The sequence below is a fragment of the Panthera leo genome, chromosome B3, assembly GCF_018350215.1.
Source record: "Panthera leo isolate Ple1 chromosome B3, P.leo_Ple1_pat1.1, whole genome shotgun sequence".
NCBI classification, from domain to species: Eukaryota; Metazoa; Chordata; class Mammalia; order Carnivora; family Felidae; genus Panthera; species Panthera leo.
This window is the reverse complement of record NC_056684.1, coordinates 110,523,282-110,543,710: the sequence shown is the minus strand read 5'-3', so window position 1 is coordinate 110,543,710 and position 20,429 is coordinate 110,523,282. Positions and strand designations below refer to the sequence as shown.

At 49.3% G+C, this 20,429-nt stretch overlaps 1 protein-coding gene across 2 annotated transcripts in view; it reads left to right on the top strand.

Annotated features, from left to right (window-relative positions):
* SPTB (spectrin beta, erythrocytic) overlaps nucleotides 1-20,429 on the top strand; it is a 149,640-nt gene that overhangs the window by 106,526 nt on the left and 22,685 nt on the right. For both annotated transcript variants that reach the window (XM_042943498.1, XM_042943497.1), the window contains 13 exons: nucleotides 507-624; nucleotides 1,248-1,406; nucleotides 2,144-2,446; nucleotides 3,184-3,334; nucleotides 3,936-4,806; nucleotides 5,899-6,036; nucleotides 11,493-12,249; nucleotides 12,677-12,879; nucleotides 12,992-13,082; nucleotides 14,458-14,604; nucleotides 15,843-16,106; nucleotides 16,471-16,677; nucleotides 17,304-17,393. In XM_042943498.1, coding sequence (XP_042799432.1) covers nucleotides 507-624; nucleotides 1,248-1,406; nucleotides 2,144-2,446; nucleotides 3,184-3,334; nucleotides 3,936-4,806; nucleotides 5,899-6,036; nucleotides 11,493-12,249; nucleotides 12,677-12,879; nucleotides 12,992-13,082; nucleotides 14,458-14,604; nucleotides 15,843-16,106; nucleotides 16,471-16,677; nucleotides 17,304-17,393 — 3,499 coding nt within the window. The remainder of the gene's footprint in view (nucleotides 1-506; nucleotides 625-1,247; nucleotides 1,407-2,143; nucleotides 2,447-3,183; nucleotides 3,335-3,935; nucleotides 4,807-5,898; nucleotides 6,037-11,492; nucleotides 12,250-12,676; nucleotides 12,880-12,991; nucleotides 13,083-14,457; nucleotides 14,605-15,842; nucleotides 16,107-16,470; nucleotides 16,678-17,303; nucleotides 17,394-20,429) is intronic.

The following is a 20,429-nucleotide window of genomic DNA, read 5'->3' as shown; positions in this document are numbered from 1 at the left end:
CTTTAGGACTTGTCCAGAGGGCTGGTTCATTAGTACTCAAGTGAAAGTTGCTCTCAGTACAATATGTTCTTACATGGATAATGAGGCTTCTAAGGTTTATTTGGCTTACTCAGTAAAAAGCTGACTAAAGAGCTAGTCAGAAGCCTTCATCATTTGCAGAACAGGGAAGAGTTTTTTTGTGTCAATTGGTAAAGCTTGGTATCTGCAGGAATTATTGGAATACTCCAGTTAGCCATTCCCCTGTAGAAGCAAATGATAAGCAAACACTGTGGTGGCTGTTGTGTTTTTTCTGGTTTGTGTTATAAAGACTCAACCCCGAGCAGATCAGTTAGTGAGTATGATAGATTTCTTAACAGGTAAGTAAACCTACACATCCTCTTTACTTTTTGTTTTTAAGGAAAACATGCTTTGCTATCCCAGCTCCAAGATGCCAGTGTTCCATTTTGACTTCAGCAAAAAATATGGGGACCTTGACACTAATTTCCCTCCCTCTGTTTTCTCAACAGGTTTCAGGAGAAGGGTAATCTGGAAGTCCTACTGTTTACCATCCAGTCCCGGATGAGAGCCAACAATCAGAAAGTGTATACACCTCACGATGGGAAACTAGTGTCTGACATCAACCGGGTATGGCGGTGTTTTCGTTACACGTTGCCAGTGGGTTGACTGAGTGTCTGATAAGGGCACAGGGAATGGTTACTGGACAGGATTAAACCAAGCCACTTTCTGTAGTGTTGTTAACTGCACGTGTTGGCTGTTTGGGAATGCTCTCTGAACCTCGTTCTGAGAGGTCCGACTCCACTCACTGTCCATTAATTCAGCCCCCTGTTCAGATGCCCAGAGTCCATTCTTGGAGCCAGTTTTATAGCTTAGTTTCTCTGACTATGGGATGAATATGAACTAATTAGAAGGGAAATGCTTTCTGATACTTCAGAGGTTTGGAGGCTTAGCATCACTTGGACATCCTAACAGAATGAAAGTAGCCATTTAGTCAGTGAGAATTTACTGAGCACCCACAGAGGCGAGTAACATTATATTAGGCCAAGAGTCTAAGGCAGGTTTAGTGGAGGAAGGAACTGCGAGGTCAGGACCAGTGCTCCCCAAGTCTTTGGTAGCCAAAAGATGGACTGAACTTTCGTCTAGGCTCTGCCTAGATTCCTGAAATCACTCCGTGTCGGGTGAAAGAGACAGAACCCTCAAACCTACGTGTTCCCCTATGCCCCAAGAGTTCTCCTGTGTTCCTCACACAGGCCTGGGAAAGCCTGGAGGAAGCTGAGTATCGGCGGGAGCTGGCCCTGAGGGAGGAGCTCATTCGGCAGGAGAAGCTGGAGCAGTTGGCCCGGCGCTTTGACAGAAAGGCCGCCATGAGAGAGACGTGGCTCAATGAAAACCAGCGCCTCGTGGCTCAGGTAGTGGGGGACACACTGGGGATGGCAGGAGGCAGAAGCTTTCCAGAGCCCCAGCAGTGAGCTGGGCTGGAGCCCCAGCTGGCCTATCAGTGGCAGCAGGATAAGCCTCTCCACAGGCCTTGTGGCCCTGCTCCCCATGACTGGGTAAATCGGCATTCACGTTTGAGGAAGAACTCTCCATGGACTCTGACCTCTAGGATCACGTCACATTTCACTAGCCAAAAATTGACCCCAGGGCTGATTCTCCACAAGAGCATCTGTTCCTTTCCATTTAGAGCTTGGACTCAAATGTCCAGGAAGGGGAAAGCCAGCATTCTGAGAGAATTGGAGAGTGTGCGTGCACCCTAGATAGCATGGGGGTGAGCCATCTGTTTACAGCTGCATGGCTTCCAAGTGAGAAGCAGCTCCTTCCTGCCCAGAATCGGGCAGGTCCATTGAAGGCAGGGCAGTGAGTGCCAGCAGGCTGCAAAAGGGCTCGGTCAGTCACTTAGACACGGCATACCCACGTGTATGGCACAGTGAATAAAATTATGAGCTTCTTTTAAAGGCTCTTGTAAGACATTTAGTCTTTGGAACTTGGCTTTGATAAGATAGGCTGAGAAAAACAGCAGAATGTACCCCCTCGGACGGGCTTTCCCATCCAACAGTTGTTCTGAAGGGACCCGCCATTTCTCTGTGCTTGGGGACTGGCCAAGGGGAGCCTGACTGAGCCACCTGCTTTCCTCCACACGGGACAGGACAACTTTGGGTATGACCTGGCAGCCGTGGAGGCCGCCAAGAAGAAGCATGAAGCCATCGAGACCGACACAGCTGCTTACGAGGAGCGGGTGAGGGCCCTGGAGGACCTGGCCCAGGAGCTAGAGAAGGAGAATTACCATGACCAGAAGCGCATCACTGCCCGCAAGGACAACATCCTGCGCCTGTGGAACTATCTGCAGGAGCTGCTGAGGGCCCGGCGCCAGCGACTGGAGACAACCCTGGCCCTGCAGAAGCTCTTCCAGGACATGCTGCACAGCATTGACTGGATGGATGAGATCAAGGTGGGCCCCGGAGGCTGCCCATCCCCCACCACCTCCCACCCCTCCCCACCAGCCCTACCTCAGCACTGGCCCTGCAGTTAGCTGTGCTTCCTTAGATGCCTCCCAGCCGAACATATCCCTGGCCCAAAATGGAGAAACTGAGGCAGTATGGTGTCTGGCTGCATCCACCTATCAACTGCTTGGCTCCCTCTGCTCCAGACAAGTCACCAACCCAGGTCCACTGTATTTCGGGTGATCAAAACATCTTGGGTTTACGGTAGCACAGGTGCCAACCTACAGGACCTAGAAGTGATAGACATGAATCAGGAGCTTGGAGAATCCGGCCCCAAGTAATCCCAGTTTGAGTCTGGTTAGAATCCAGACTTCCCAGCATAGGAGCAACCAAGAAGTCTGACTCTCCTCTCCCTCCACTGCAGTGGGTCTCGCTGAGGATGCACATCAGACCAACCATGGAGCTTTCTAAAAATACACATGCCCAGGCCCCAAACCTTGAGACAGATGCAGGAGATCGAGTGTGGGGCTTGAGCTTCTGAAAAACGTTCCATGCATGATTCTGAAAGGCACTTCCACTAGGAAGTCCTCTATAGCTTCCATGCTGAGCAGCAAGCATCTTCCAGCTGCATCTGACTCCCAGGCCCCCATACCATGGATGCTTCCTTTGGAGGGGTCTCTTCTCCTAGCAGGTATGTGACTTCACCTCTCCTTTTCCCCTCTACCCGGTCTGTCCTCTTTGCCAGGCTCACCTCTTGTCTGCTGAGTTTGGGAAGCATTTGTTGGAGGTCGAGGACTTGCTACAGAAGCACAAGTTGATGGAAGCTGACATCGCCATCCAAGGGGACAAAGTGAAGGCCATCACTGCGGCCACCCTGCAGTTCACTGAGGGGAAAGGTGAGGCCACGGATGTCTCCCTGTTGAGATCTCTGAAGCCAGAGCCCTATGCTCTGGCCCAGCGTTCTAGCACCTCAACTTGGATAAATCCTCCAGCTTTAGAATTCTGCATCTTTCATCAACTAAGGTGCAAAAGAGAAGCTTGAAGGAGAGCAAAATTCTCCAGACAGCAGGCAACTGCTTCAGTAATCTAGAATCAGAAGGTGTTCCTAAACACCAATAAGGCATCATCTGCCTTCCATTCACTCTGCTAGTTCAAGATACAGCAGAGACCATTTAGAATTATAGCTTTGGGTCTTTAAGATCCTGATGCCTCCTTGAAGAATCATCTTGAAATCTGTGCCTGAGCCTTTTAAAAAAGAATTTCGTGTTACGCATTTCTACCAAGAGCTGACCCACCTTATTCCTGAATTGTTAATGGGAACTAATTATAAAGAACTTGGCCTGTCCTCTGAGCAACTGGGAACTCTGTGTCCAATTCCAAAGCCCCAGTGAGATGGCAGGTTCTAGACTGTGTGGTTCTAGCCTGGCAACTGATCCAAGGCTTGCCCACAAACAAAACCCTTACCTCTTTTGCCTTCCCTTCTTTCATTCCTCCCAGGATACCAGCCTTGCGACCCCCAGGTTATCCAGGACCGTATCAGCCACCTGGAGCAGTGCTTTGAGGAGCTGAGCAACATGGCAGCTGGACGGAAGGCCCAGTTGGAGCAGTCCAAACGGCTCTGGAAGTTCTTCTGGGAGATGGATGAGGCCGAGAGCTGGATCAAGGAGAAGGAGCAGATCTACTCTTCCCTGGACTATGGCAAAGACCTGACGAGTGTGCTCATCCTTCAGCGCAAGCACAAGGCCTTTGAGGATGAGCTCCGAGGGCTGGACACCCACCTGGAGCAGATCTTCCAGGAGGCAGAGGGCATGGTCGCACGTAAGCAATTTGGGCACCCACAGATTGAGGCCCGAATCAAGGAGGTGTCTGCACAGTGGGACCAGCTGAAGGAGCTGGCTGCATTTCGCAAGAAGAACCTCCAGGATGCTGAGAACTTCTTCCAGTTCCAGGGTGATGCTGACGACCTAAAGGCCTGGCTGCAAGATGCACACCGGCTGCTCTCAGGTGAAGACGTGGGACAGGATGAGGGGGCCACACGGGCCCTGGGGAAGAAGCATAAGGACTTCCTGGAGGAGCTGGAGGAGAGCCGCGGGGTGATGGAACATCTGGAACAGCAGGCCCAGGACTTCCCCCAAGAGTTTCGGGATTCCCCAGATGTGACCAACCGGCTGCAGGCCCTTCGGGAGCTCTACCAGCAGGTGGTGGCCCAGGCAGACCTGCGTCGGCAGAGGCTGCAGGATGCCCTGGACCTGTATACGGTGTTTGGGGAGACAGATGCCTGTGAGCTGTGGATGGGTGAGAAGGAAAAGTGGCTGGCCCAGATGGAAATCCCAGACACACTGGAGGACCTGGAGGTCGCACAGCACAGGTCAGAGCCTGGCTTTCTCTCCCTCAGCTCCCCGCACTATGGCCCTGCACTGTAGGAACAACCTCTAGATCAGGAGAGCTCTCTCTGAGAGGGGACGGGATACCCTTAATTGCTCAGGCCATGCACCAGAGTCATGGGTTTTAATCAGGCTCTGTGGCTTTGGGTACTTTGCCCCCTGGGGCCTTCCTTAAAATAAAACACAGGAGATCTTTCTAGTCCAGTTATTCAATTACTTTTCGGCCACAGCAGTCTTTGTTCAAATGAATTGTATATAGAACCTCTGACATATAACACAGAGGAAAGTAGAACTGTTTGGTTAAGGGGGAGGTGAGAAGTTGGAGCCTCACCACCTCTAGCTCTCTATGGCAATCACTAAGCCACAGAGCCCCAAATGGCCACAGGGACCAGTTTGCAAACCACTGGTCTGTAAGGCCACTCTCCTGTCCAGTATTCTGATTCTATCCACGCTCGGGCATGGGGGAGCATGCCCCCAGTCTGGACGGCACTCCAAGTGTCTTAAGTACAGAACTAGAGAGTTGAGGAGGTCACTCCCTAGAGTGTGCTGGGGTGGGCCCAGGGTGCTGGAGAGACCTGGTCTCTTATCCCAGAAGGGTCAGCTTGCATAACTACACCCTGCCCCCAGAGGCTCCCCCTTCTCCTACCTGGGGACAGAGCACCTGTCTGGGGAGGGTATCCTTCAGGTCAAGGTATCAAGGCCAGCGGAATTAGGGCCAAAGAGTAGCAGCTGTGGCAATGGAGACACGGCAGGTGTTCCTTGAGGTGACCAACCCCACCCCCACCCCAACATACACACCTCTTCTTTCCCCTCTGCCTCTCCGTTGAGCCAATGGCCTATGTAGTAAGCAACCAGCTGTTTACTAGCCTGGTCCAAGAAATGCCAAACTATGAAATTGGACCCATGAATCAGAAAATAGAGTCTGTCAGCATTACTTTTTCCTTTCTGCCCCCTTACCCGGTCACATGTATTTAGGAGATGGAAGGAGAAAGTGAGAGTTCCAGGTTCCAGAGACAGGGCAGTAGGCCAAGTGCCCAGGCTGCCTCCCCAGTCCTCATCTTCTCTGTCCCTATCAGGTTTGACATCCTGGACCAGGAGATGAAGACGTTGATGATACAGATTGACGGCGTGAACCTTGCTGCCAACAGCCTGGTAGACAGCAGCCACCCTCGCAGTGGGGAAGTGAAGCGGTACCAGGACCACCTGAACAGCAGGTGGGGTGTGGGTAGGGCTGGGGGCTGAGGGCATCTTCTCTGGGCCACTGACACACCCTTGGGGTATGGCCCCAAAGTCAGGATTCCTGCTAGGCACTGTTGGGTTTGTACCCTCCGAGTTCCTGTCTTTCTCAGTCACAGTCTCCTTCTGACCATGGACTGTAGCAACAAGGGGTGGACAGCGCTGCACTCACCACACAGGGTAGGGTTTATCCTGTGTGATGGAGAAACGTTCTGAGCGCACTTGTAGTTAGAATCAGGCCATAAGGCACTCATGCCACATTTCCCCAGACATTCGTAGGCAGGAAAAATTGCTTTCTGAGAGCTCTTAAGTACTGTCCATAAAAGAGAGCTCCTGCCTGTGCCAAAATGCAGCATCTATAATGAGGCTGGCTTGAATGAGCAGGAGAATTAGCAGGAAGCCTTGAGCACGCTTTGTGGCTGGAACAAAAAACAGCCCCTAAGGAACCTTTAGAGAGGGGGTGCTTTCTGTCCAAGGCATAATTGCCATGAGTTCCTCAAGGATCTCTGAGGATAGCGCACGCCTGTGTTCCCCTTTGTTACCTTGGGCCCTGCACACACAATACCACATGTTTACCACCTCCCTGTTGCCCCAGTTCCTTTCCCCACACTTATGTCGGGGCTTTGCTCTGCCTGAAGCAATCTGGGAGGTGGAGTTAGGTAAGACCCCGTTGTACTAAAAAAAAAAAAAAAAAAAAAAAAAAAAGGGCTCAGCCTAATAGAGACTCTGGTGGGGGCCCAGTGGGAGGCAGAGGGTGACAGGAATACTTCAGAGTCACTAGAACAGGACCGATTATCTCAGCATCTAATGACAGAGACTGCGGTCAGGAGATTCCTCTGTGATGTGAAGTTTGTGCAGAGGAGGAAGATGACTTTTTGATCTTCTTTAGGCTTGGACATAATGAGGGGGTGTGTGTGTGTGTGTGTGAGAGAGAGAGAGAGAGAGTGTGTGTACAAGTGTGTGTGTGTGCGTGTGCGTGTAAGACAGGAAGAACTTGTCAGTTATGTATCTGTTGCCTTCATGAGAATGATCTTCATAAATCCTGAAGCTGTGAACCATCCTAAGTGAAATACGTCAAGGCACTTGCCATCCTTAGGTGAGAGAAAACCTGAGGCGTGAAATGGTAAGATGGTTTTCTCGTTAAATCTGAGAGTTTAAACGTACCTGCGAAGTCATCTAATCTGGCTGACTACTCCAGACCGCTGTTCTTGTACAGACACTTACAGGGGTGGGTAGCTCACCCCTTCACCATGCAGCCCACCCCATTTGGAGGCAACTCCCTTGGTTAGAAGGTCTGACCTCCTAGTGAATGGAAATCTCCTTCCTTGAAATTTGTAGACCTTGGTTCTGGCCCTGCCCTTTAGAGAAATAAAAACTTATTATGAGTCTTCTTTCACGTGATAGCTCTTCAAATATGTATTTTTTAAACAACTGTGATTCTTCACCTCTGCCCACAGCCTACCCCCATGCCACTGCCATTCTCCCTACCAGAGAGCATTCTCGTCCAACTCTACATTCCAAATCAGGCCCATCCTTTAGACCAGTTCAGGTGCCTCTTTTTCCCAGTGTCCAAGATGAAAACCGTTCTTTCCCTCCTTTGTACTGGTTCAGAGCTTTATAGTCTACCTTCCATTATAATTACTTTTATCCTGAAGAACTTTCCTGCTAGACTAGAAGCAAATGAAGAGCAGTATCTTTACTGCCCACAGTGCTTTGAGCACCAAGCATATAGTTGAGCTTTCCTTTGTTCGGAATATTCTCTTTCCAAATATCCACTTGGCCACTACTAGGAGTTTATCCAAAGGATACAGGAGTGCTGATGCATAGGGGCACATGTACCCCGATGTTTATAACAGCACTGTCAATAATAGCCAAATTATGGAAAAAGCCCAAATATCCATCAACTGATGAATGGCTAAAGAAGATGTGGTTTATATATACAATGGAATGCTACTTGGCAATGAGAAAGAATGAAATCGTGCCATTTGTAACAACATGGATGGAACTGGAGGGTATTATGCTAAGTGAAATAAGTCAGAGAAAGATATCCTATGTTTTCACTCATATGTGGAGTTTGAGAAACTTAACAGAAGACCAGGGGGAAGGGAAAGGGGGAAAAATAGTTTCAAACAGAGAGTGAGGCAAACCATAAGAGACTCTTAAATACAGAGAATAAATTGAGGGTTGAAGGGGATGGGGGGAGGGGAAAATAGGTGATGGGTATTGAGGAGGGCACTTGTTTGAATGAGCACTGGGTATTGTATGCAAGTTATGAATCATGGGAATCTACTCCCAAAACCAAGAGCACATTGTATACTCTGTATGTTAGCTAACTTGACAATAAATTATATTTAGAAAAAAATAAGTAACAGGATGCCTGGGTGGCTCAGTTGGTTAAGTGTCTGACTTTGGCTCAGGTCATGATCTCACGGTTTGTGGGTTTGAGCTGTGCTTTGGGATCTGTGCTGAAAGCTCAGAGCTTGGAGCCTGCTTCGGATTCTGTGTCTCCCTCTCGCTCTGCCCCTCCCCCACTTGTACTCTGTCTCTGTCTCTCAAAAATAAATAACAGAAACATTAACAAAAAAATTATTTTAAGAAAATGAATAAATGTTAAAAAATAAAAAAGTAAAGAATAAAATGACAAGAAATATGCAAAGTGAATGTGAAGGAAGCAGAACAAAACTTGAAAAGGAAGAGAAGTATGCCATATTCTTTGATAGAAGGACTTAGCATGATAATAATGTCAAAACAAAGCCTTATGTATTTAAGGCCCGAAAATCCACATACACACACACACACACACACACACACACACACACACACACACGGCTTACTCCCTTATATTATTCAGACTCAGCTTATTGGAACAGCCTTCACTGACCACCCAGTTGAAAACATCACTACCTACTTCCTACCCAGCCCCTCTGCCTCTATCTCATTATGTTGCTTTACTTTTTCATTGTACCTATCACCACTTGATGAATTATGGACTTACTTATCTGTCTCTGCTCATTCAAATGAGAGCAAGTACTTTGCTTTGTTCATTGCTATGTCCCTAGAGCCTAGAACAGTGCCTGGCAAAAGGCACATGACAGTTGCATGATAAATATTTAGTGAATGAGTGAACAGGGACACAACTGAAATCTCTTCTGCCAGGCTTGGCCCATATGAGTCATTCAAGCACTTACTGAATAAGTGATTACCTTCATACGCTGTATACATTCCATTTTTTTAATGTTGATTTTTGAGAGAGAAAGCGAGAGCGAGCTGGGGAGGGGCAGAGAGGAAGACACAGAATCTGAGGCAGACTCCAGGCTCTGAGCTGTCAGCACAGAGCATAGTGTGGGGCTCAAACCCTTGAACCGCAAGATCATGACCTGAGCCAAAGTTGGAGGCTTAATGGACTGAGCCATCTACACACCCCAATTCCATTTTTTTTTTTTAATGATCTTGGCCCAGGACCAAACCTGAACTTCTGACTGGCCTCACCAGGGCTGACTGGAGTGGTTCTGTCAGCTTCTTCCATCTTAGAGACAGTGCAGCAGGAGCAACTAGACTTAATTCCCAGCCCATCCTCTCTGTGGTCTCTGCTGGTGGCTGTGGTGAGGCCACACCAGGAAAGGCCTAGAAAATCACCACAGAGCTTCTTGCATGGAGGCAGAGAATTTCCCAGGAATCAGGGACTTCTCTGTCTAGGAGAGAAACTCCAAAATCTTTGGGCTCTTGCTCTTCTCTGTCCTGGTATTCCCAGTTCCTCCTAGCCTATCTCCCACTTCTCTTTGCAGACCTTCTCTTTGCTGTTGTCACACCTTGGGAGTACCCACCTTGCCCTCTCCCCAGGCCATTTGCCTAGTTGCTCAGCCTCCTTCCCCCAGGTTCTGAGTAAGAGGAGTAAGATACTAAGGACCCAATCCTTAGATAGATCAGTACAGTGGTGGTGCTGGAGAGCTGCTCATTGAGATTCAACTCTGATGTCCACCACAAAACCTGCCCCCATCACCCCCATCACCCTCACAGTGTCCTTAGTTCTCTCTGCTTGGTGTACATAGTACTTTATACCAGTTATTTTGTGAGCTTGTCTTAATTTCTCTCTAAATCATACACTCCATATGGTGCATTCTGACTATGACTGTGTTCTCCCAACAGCTAACATAATACTTATACCCTGTGGGTATTCAAGAAAGATGAGCTCAGCAAATGAGCACTCAGCACACTCTTAAGTGCTTCCATATTACTTACTTATTACATATTACTCAGAATGAGTAAACTTGGGTCCAAGGAAAGGGTCTCTGGTGGCCTCGGCCCATGCTGATGCCCAGCTCTTTAGAAGAAGCTTACTGGGGGCTACAGACCAACCCCAGGTTCCAGAACATCTGCCAGACCTTTGCGTATTTCCCATTTTCATTCTGGCAGTGCATCTTAAGGTCAAGATTACATTATCCATTTCTCAATTATAATCCCAGTTTCTCCCTTCCTCTTCCTCCTCCTCCTCCATATGGCCACTTTTATTTTCTTTTGAGAGAGAGAGAGAGAGAGAGAGAGAGAGAGTGTGTGTGTGTGTGTGTGTGTGTGTGTGTGTGTGTGTAGGAGAAGGGGAGAGGAAGATGGGGAGAGAGAATCTTAAGCATGCTCCATGCCCAGCATGGAGCCTGACTCAGCATGGACCCTGGGATCATGGCCTGAGCTGAAATCAAGAGTCAGATGTTCAACTGACCGAGCCACCCAGGCACCCCAGGCCTCTTTTCTTTTAGAAACAAGGTGACCTTTGGGGCGCCTGGGTGGCTCAGTCGGTTAAGCGGCTGACTTCAGCTCAGGTCATGATCTCGCGGTCCGTGAGTTCAAGCCCTGCATCAGGCTCTGTGCTGACAGCTCAGAGCCTGGAGACTGTTTCAGATTCTGTGTCTCCCTCTCTCTGACCCTCCCCCGTTCATGCTCTGTCTCTCTCTGTCTCAAAAGTAAATAAACGTTAAAAAAAAAAAAAAAAAAAAAAAAGAAACAAGGTGACCTTTTTAGGCCTTGGGCACTGTGAACATGGTCTTAGGCATCTCTATGGTTCCTTTAGGGCCACTGGCACCTTGTGTCCTGAAATTGCCTTTAAGTTGATAAATGTAAGGTTTCTAATTATTTTCAGCATTGCAAAAAATCTGGGCAGGTTATATGTTTGCCCAGAATTCAACTACATAACCAAACTAAGCGTCATGGTCATTCCTTAACTTCTGGTTGGAATCTCACCTCCTCCTGATGGAAATATCCGATTGGCAGTCTATATTATCTTGGGTAAAATTGGATAAATGAATTTTACTCATCACAGTTTGTTGGGTAGATGATTTTCTTTGGTGTGCAAGATCTATGGAGAGAGACTCTGCTGGGAATCTGGGTAGGGATGCCCTGTGGGAAGGGTTAAGGAAGTGGGTTTCTGTGTCCCCCTTGGCAGGTGGCTGGCATTCCAGACAGTAGTGTCAGAGCGGCGGGAGGCAGTAAACTCAGCCCTCCGGGTGCGTAACTATTGTGTGGACTGTGAAGAGACTAGCAAGTGGATTGAGGACAAGATGCACGTGGTCCGGTCCACAAAGGACCTGGGCCAGGACCTGGCAGGCGTCATTGCCATCCAGCGGAAGCTGTCGGGGTTGGAGCGCGACGTGGCCGCCATCCAGGCCCGCGTGGGTGCCCTGGAGCGTGAGTCGCAGGAGCTGATGGCATCTCACCCTGAGCAGAGAATGGACATTGGCCAGCGGCAGGCATGTGTGGAGCAGCTGTGGAAGGACCTGCAGGAAGCCCTCCAGGAGCAGGAAGCCTCGCTGGGTGAAGCCAGCCAGCTGCAGGCCTTCCTGCAGAATCTAGATGACTTCCAGTCCTGGCTGTCCATGGCCCAGAAGGCCGTGGCCTCCGAGGACATGCCCGAGTCCCTCCCAGAGGCCGAGCAGCTCCTTCAGCAGCATGCGGCCATCAAGGATGAAATTGATGGGCACCAAGAGAGCTACCAGCATGTCAGGGTATCCGGAGAGAATGTGATCCGTGATCAGACGGACCCGGAGTATCTGCTTCTGGCCCAGAGGCTGGAGGGCCTGGATGCAGGCTGGGATGCCCTGTGCCGGATGTGGGAGAGCCGCAACCACTCGCTCGCCCAGTGCCTTGGCTTCCAGGAGTTCCAGAGAGATGCCAAGCAAGCTGAAGCCCTCCTCAGCAATCAGGTAGAGGGAAGCATTCAGGATTGGGAAGTGGGGTTATCTCTCAGGGCAATAGCACTGGTGAGTCTGTGAATGTTCTCAGAGAACAAATTTTTGGGGACTCTCTCTGGCCAATTGGGGGGAAATCCTCTTTGTTCCTTATCATGTGTCTTTTCCAGCCCTGTGTCCTAAACTTTGCCTTCTTCTTGGGTCAGTTACAGGCTGGAGTTGTAAATTTTCCCCTGAGCCATTACCCTTCCATGTGGCTTTAGGCACACTGTTCCTCGGGTGCCAGGGGCCAAGCCTGGGGTTGTCTCTTCCTTGCACAACTCCAGCAGGTCACCATTCATGCTGTAGCCTATATGGCTGCACATGGTGCTACTGCTTGGCAAGTGTCCTCACTGCCCTCTCAGCTTGTCTTCATCCCTTATCTGGAAACTTGCTTCAACAGGAATATACTCTGGCTCACTTGGAGCCCCCAGACTCCCTAGAGGCTGCAGAGGCTGGGATCCGGAAGTTTGAGGATTTCTTGATGTCTATGGAGAACAACCAGGATAAGGTCTTGAGTCCTGTGGACTCTGGAAACAAGCTGGTAGCTGACAAAAACCTCTACTCAGACAAGATCCTAGAGAAGGTGCAGCTGATTGAGGACAGGTACTCTCCACCCCCAAGGTCATGAGGCCAGAGCCAGGTAGGGCTGGTGGTGTTGTGCATGATTCCCAGGCTTAGCCATGTTGTGAACCGCAGCATCCGGCTTCCCTTCCAGGCACAGGAAAAACAAGGAGAAGGCTCAGGAGGCCTCAGCAACTCTGAGAGACAACTTGGAGCTCCAGAACTTCCTCCAGAACTGCCAAGAGGTGAGGCTGCAGCAAGGCAGGTCACTTTGCAGGAGATTCCATTCTAGGATCAAAGTGCCCTAGGAAGTCCACAGGGAGTACACCAGGCTGGCTCAGTCAGAGGAGTGTGCTGCTCTTGATCTCAGAGTCATGGGTTTGAGCCCCACGTTGGGTGTAGAGATTACTAAAAAATAAGTAAATAAACTTAAAAAAAAAAAAAGCCCACAGGATTCCAAGTTGGGAGTCTGGAATTTCATGAGGGAAACTCTGGGTATTTGATAGCATAGGTCATCCTCTAGAATCTTTGGTTCTACAATTCTCTTTTTTCTTTTTTTTTTTTTAACCCTGAATCTACAAAGTCATCTTTTAATTTGTGCAGTCTAGGGCAGGTTTCCTCAAAGAGTGGCCCTAGGGCTATCTATATTAAAGTCACCTAGGGCCCTAGTCAAGGCCAGCTTCAAGAACATGCAACCTGTGCATTCATACAGGACCTGTGTTTAGAAGGGCCCCATGCTTGATTTAATGGTCTGTGGTTGCCATCTTGAAATTCTTAATAATTTTGAGCATTTCCATTTTGCAGTGGGCCCTGCAAATGATGGAGCCAGTCCTGGCCCTCATTAAATGCAAAGTCCTGAGCCCCACTGAGGCCCAGATGAATCAGAACCTTAAGGGGTGAGAGAGAGAGAACAGCATTTTCAACAAACCTCCCATTTGGAAAACTGACTCAGAGGTCCTTGCTCAGCCTGGTGTAAGCCACACTCCTGAGTCCCTCCATGGGCAGTACTTCTGTGTGGAATGGTGCTTTCTCTGACTTCTTTTTTGCTCCCATCCTCATACCCCTTTCCACCCTGCCCAAACAACTTTGTTTTCATCTACCTCTGCCCTTGGCACCAACCAGGCTTAGTATGCTGCCAGGACATCTTGGAAACATTGGATGCTTATCACGGTTCTTCCCTCATTGTTAAATATAGGATCTGCCCTTGACTTCTTCCTCAGATAACATTTTCTCTGTTTATTAATGATTTCTCACCCTACTGCCAAAGGATGGATTTATCTGTCCATCCAGTAAACACTCACTGAGTTCCTGTAATAGGCCAGGCCCTGTCCTAGGTCCTGGAAATATGGAGAGAAGCATAGATATCCCTGGAGTCATACTGCACACAGTCTACTAGGGAAGACACTCAGGTGCTTATGTTTTAACCCTGAGACAACACAGGTTAAGTTGCCTGTGCTGGGAGTTAGGAACCAAGAGCTTTGGAGAGTGGTACTCTGCTGTATTCCTACTTCCTCTCCTTGGCCTTCTTCTGCAGCCAGAGGTGGAGATCAGGACCTGCCCTGAGCCCCTGGCCAAAGAGGTACACTCAGAGATTGTTGGACTCCCGCTTTCTGTCCACAGCTCACTCTCTGGATCAATGACAAGCTGCTAACATCTCAGGATGTCTCCTATGATGAAGTGAGAAACCTTCAAAACAAGTGGCTGAAGCACCAGGCCTTTGTGGCAGACCTGGCTTCCCACCAAGGATGGTTAGATAGCATTGATGCAGTAAGTAAAGCAAATGGTGAGTGGTGGGGGGCTCTCTGCTCAGATGTGCTTACCTGAATAAGCTTCACTCAGGGCATAGACACTATCTGAAGCTTACTGGATGGTATAGAACCTGGAAGTGAAAAACTTCTCTAAATAGTAGCCAAACCTTCAGAGCTCCTGGTATATCCAGCCTTGTAGGGTCTGGTCAGAATTGGTGCCTCCTCTGGGTGGCCTGAGTCTAGAGACAGTCCAGGACAGTGAGAAAACCTGAGTTGGTGCCTCAGCATCTAGTGCCAGGACACCAGTTATCTCTGTTTGCCTTCCATTATTCTCACCAGGACACCAGCACTGTCCCTCCCAAGGGCAAAGGAGTATATGAGATGAGTAGAGTGGCTCAGGGGACCATTGACCCTCATTATTTGGTTGGGCAGGACAACCCCTCATAGATGGGGAGCCAGGGGTCCCCCCTATAACAAGCTTGCCCAAGGACCCAAGTCAAAATGTAGCTGGTGGTAGATCTGAGAATCAGTTGCATTTACTCCTCCCTACTGTGGCTGTCCAGGAAAAAGTAGGAAGAAGCCATGGTGGTTGAAGGTGCAGGCTCCAAGCCAGACTGTCCAACTCCTCAACCTCTCTGGGCCTCAGTTTCTTCATCTGAAAAATGAGGGTAATAACAATACCTAGCCAAGGGATGGTGAGCATTAAAGCACTTAGAATAGCCCTTAGCACTTACTGGGCATATAGTAACTATTGGCTATTATTAGCAACATCTATTTCTAGGCCTATGTCATATTATACTGTACTCACCTAAAAGGGTACATTTATTCAGGTGAAAACCAGGTAAGACACACTCAGTAACTAAAACGTATCACAACGGTTAGTAGTGCATAGCCTCTGGGAAAACCATCAAGAGAGGGTAGAGTCCTTTCCATGCTGCTTGTACCTGGATGGATCTTGAATCTTTTTTAATTAAAAAATAATTTAGCATCAGTTGATCCTGGTCTGCAACTCCCCATACTACAATCTCCCTGAGTCCTTTGCCCCAGACATACCCCTCCCTGTCACACCTTCTCCTGAAAATAACTCGGCGGGGGGGGGGGGGGGGGGGGGGGTGCAGTCTTTGAGATGAGCCTCACCTGAGTTCCAGGCAGATTCTTTGCCTCCCTGACCTCAGTTAACCCCTGGCAACCACTTGGAGCAGGGCTGTTCCGAGGCTGCCTGGCCTCAGAGGGTGAGCCCTCCTGTTTCCCCCACAGGAAGGAAAGCAGCTGATGGAGGAGAAGCCTCATTATTTGGCCCTGGTGTCCCAGAGGCTGGAAGATTTGCACCGGCTCTGGGATGAACTTCAGGCCACCACACAGGAGAGGACACAGCACCTCTCAGCTGCCAGGAACTCCTACCTGCGCTCACAGACCCACGCCGACCTCAACAAGTGGATCAGTGCCATGGAGGACCAGCTGCGGTCCGATGACCCTGGCAAGGACCTGACCAGTGTCAACCGGATGCTGGCTAAGCTGAAGGCACGTGAGTGGGTTGTAGACTGGGAGTGTTGGAATAGGAGATCTTAGGAAGCAAATGTGCAACCTGAAAGTAAGTACTCCTGTTCCTCTTAGGTGGGCTTGCCTTTATCAAGCAAAAATGTCTCCTGGTTCATAACCCATCTCCTACCCCTTTGTAGTGAAGACAGGGATCCGGGGTTAATAAAAGCATGCACCACAAGTATAGGACAGGTGCTTGTGAGGCAGGAAGGATGAATGGGGGCACCCAGGGAGACTTCCTGGGGGAGGTGGGGCCTTTAAAGATGAATGGGATACGGATGATGATGAGGATGAGGGGCTATCCAGGTGCCAAGGTTGGTACTGACACTGTCCCCTTATGCCCCAGCGTGTGGAGGACCAAGTGAGTGTGCGGAAGGAGGAGCTGGGGGAGCTGCTTGCCCAGGTGCCCTCACTGGGAGAGGAGGCAGAAGACACAGACGTGAGCATCGAGAAGCGGTTCCTGGACCTCCTGGAGCCCCTGGAGAGGAGGAAGAAGCAGCTGGAGTCATCCCGAGCCAAGCTGCAGATCAGCCGGGACTTAGAGGATGAGACGGTGAGTGGGTACAGACCCCCCCTAGAGGCAGGATGGCTGGCTGCAGCCCTAGGCAGTTTTTCAAGATTTCTTGTCCCCTCATCTCCTTATCTCAGAAAGCCAATGTGATTATTGCATTAAATATGATAGTAAAACCAGTGCTTTTTTTTTTTAAGGGTTTTTTTTTAATGTTTATTTTTGAGAGAGAGAGCATGAGGGGAAGGGACAGAGAGAGAATCCCAAGCAGGCTCCATACTGTCAGCACAGGGCCCAATGCAGGACTCGATCCCACAAGCCGTGAGATCGTGACCTGAGCTGAGATCAAGAGTTGGATGCTTAACTGACTGAGCCACCCAGGCCTTCGACCAATGCTTTTTGAATGATAACTCAGTTCTGGACTTCGGGGCAGACAGACTTGGGTTCAAATCCAGCTATGTTACCTGCCCCGTGTGTGACCAGGAGCAAGTCATTTGGAACCTCATAATATCAAACTGTCCCCATCTATAAAATGGGGGCAAAATCCTCATGGGGCGTTGGGAAGAACCGGGAAGACACAGCAGGAAAGAGCTCTGTCTGACCCAGGTGCGTGTGTGGGGAAAAGTTGACCATGACCATCATCAGCTGCCCCTGCCTTCTGGTCTCTACAGCTGTGGGTGGAAGAAAGGCTGCCTCTGGCCCAGTCAGCTGACTATGGCACGAATCTGCAAACTGTACAGCTGTTCATGAAGAAGAATCAGGTGAGTCCTGCTTCACCTGGTTAGTGTCCCCCACCCCCACCCCCACCACCCACCACCCACCACCTCCTCCCTGCCCCTGCCCTTCCCAGGGAGGAACTCCCAGCCTTGACATGCAGAAAGCCAGCAACAGCAGATTATTATTCTCGTTGGTAGCGATGAGGCTCACAGACCCCATAAAAAGAGAAGCTTTGGTGATGGCAGAGAGAATTCTGGGAAGTCCATAGCAGAGCCGGGCTGGTCAGGGGATGTCCAGATGTTTAAGGATTTGGGGGCATTTAGACCCATCAGAGCATACATGAGTGCAGGACCCAGAAGCCCTGGCCCAGGGTTTATTGTGCTTTAAGGCTTCTGTATCCCATGGCCTCCCTGAAAGGAAGCCCATAGCTCCTGATTTCTTTCTCAATAATGACTTGCCCCTCTTCCAGGGCTGAGCCTGGCCCTCAGGGTAAGTAGGACCCATTTCTCCCAACACATGAGAATATTTGTGGGGCTCAAGCCCCATTAGGAAGCCACTAAACTTGGTATCTGAACCTTTGGAACAACATCCACTTGCTGTTCTGCTCTTTCTTAAGCCTGATGACCCTAGTTACTTCTGTGGCCCTGGTGAGACTCCTGGAAGTGAGCAGATGCCATATTTCCTCCTATATCAGGAATACAAGTATGCTCTTGTATCTTCGAAGAAGATACAGCTGCATGGGCTCAGGGTGTCTCTGTGTCCAGATGGGCTGGCCACAGACCGAACTCTTGGGCAGAGAGTTGCCCCTGCTGCCCGGTCTCCTCTCTGGGTCAGGGAGTGGGGGCAGGCACAGCCAAGAGCAATGAGAGCCTGGGAACTTACCCCAGAGAAGAGCAGTGTGTCCCAGAATGCCAGTCAGTATTGCAGCTCCTTGGGGAAGAAAGGTCAGGACAGATAGTACTTCCTCAAAACAATAGCAGCTGACATCTGCTCACAGAGCCCAGCTGCTGTGCAGGGGTCTGATTTATATTCAAACTCTCAGACCCTTTGCTTCCAGTTGACACAACCTAGTCATAAAGCCTCCAGTGGGCACAGGGAGGGACTTGGGCCAGAAAGTAGTAGGTGGGGATTCAATTAACGTCACAACCTCCATTTAAAAGAAGGACACTGACAGAAGAGTGTATTCTTGGGGCCTCAGTTTCCTCAACTGTAAAATGAGCCAACATCACTCCCTGCAACACTAAAGATTTTGACTCTGTCTAACCTTGGTGTTATTGCCAAAAGACTCTGAACTCCCCTGGATGAAGGTTGCTATTTCAGGAAAAGAGCAAGACAAATATGGATGGGGTTCCCCTAATCAAGAAGGGAAAAGTAGTCTCCTGGGAGATCATGGCTGCCCTAGTAAAGACGACTTTAGACTAGACTAGCTAAGGTTTAAATCTCCTTTCATCACTCCCTGTATTGCAGTGGTTCTCAAAGTTCAGTGTGCATCAGACTCCCCTAGAGGGCTTGTTAAAACACAGTTGACTGGGATCCACCTCAGGTCTACTGATTCAGACTCTGGGAGTAGAGCCTCATAATTTGCATATCTATCAAGATCCTGGGTGATAATGATGCCATGGGTCTGGGATCCCACCTTGAGAACCACTGCTCTAATGGCTGTCCATTGCAACTAGAACAAATCCTGCAAGGTATGAATGGTTCTCAACTTTGGCTGCACATGAGAATCACCTGAGGGAAATTTGAAACCTAAGAATGCCCAGTTCCTGTGTCAGATAAATTAATTAAGGTCTCTGGGGATAGGGCCCTGACTCTGTATGTCTTCCCAGATTATTCAATGTGCAACCAGGGTTAAGAACCACTGTCCCACCTGATCTGGCCCCTGCCTTCCTCTAAAGTCACCTCTCATCACTTTGGCCCTCCTCATCACAGTATTGTAGCTTTCCTGGCCCTGTCTCTGGCCTACAGATAGTGCAGGCCTTGCTTCCACCCCAGGGACTTCATGCTCACTCTTCCGTCTTGCCGGCAACACTCACGCCCCAAGTCTTTGTGAGGTTGCCTCCTTCTCGTAACTCATGCCATCTCCTCAGGAAGGCCCTTTCTGACACCCCGAGCTCAGGTAACCGTCAGCACGCATCAGTAGACATTCTTCATCTCATTGCAGTATTTTCCTCATGGTACCCATTGTCCACATTTATTCACTTATTTGCATGCTCACCTTCTATTCCCTCTACAACAGCGTAAGCTTTATGAGGGCAGGGGTTTTATTTATCTTGTTCCCAGGCTGTCCCTAGAACCTAGAACAAGGCCTTGTACCCAGGAAATAATAAATACATGTTGGTCACGTGAGGTACGAAGAATACATCATAAGTGAGCACACTGCATGGGAGCCAATAAAGGAATTGCTTAAAAAGAGGGAGCAAAATACCTTGTAGGATCCCTTGCAGAGGTCGTAAGATCTCAGGAATAGTAAAGAGGCACACGGAGCTGACACCATGGGTTGTTTGAATTCAATTAGACCACAAAAAATTGTCAGAATTGAGATTTCGGGTCGAAAGGGTAAAAAGGCATTTCAGCAAGCTGGGTGACTTGTGGATAGTGCTGGGTCTGTAGATTTTAAATGCTGACAGTCACTGCACTACTTGTGTGTACAGCTCTTGCCCCCGCCCTCTGGGTGGTTTTAAAGGCCATAGGCAAATTGTACAAAGGGAGGAGAGGAGGTGTAAGGAGCCAAGAGCCCACACACAAGAAACAAGTAGGCTTGGGGCTCCAGGACCCAGAAAGGAAGTCCCACGTGGGTCATGGCCCCCTGAGGAAAAAGGTGACCTAGACACCAGAGTGAGAGGAGAATGCTATTTTGGTGGCTAAATGCTTAAACAGGAAATAATACAAAGTTCACAAAAGATTTGAGGCATGGAAATGGGAAGGCGGGGAGCCCAAATCCTAAAATCTGAACAAGGAATAACTGTCAACTGTTGTACATGGAGCCAGAGATGCTAAAATAAGATATCAAGGCCATTTAAAAATTATTTTCCTTTCCTCCAACAAGTACAGCTAAGAAGCAAGCTCTGCTGAGACAC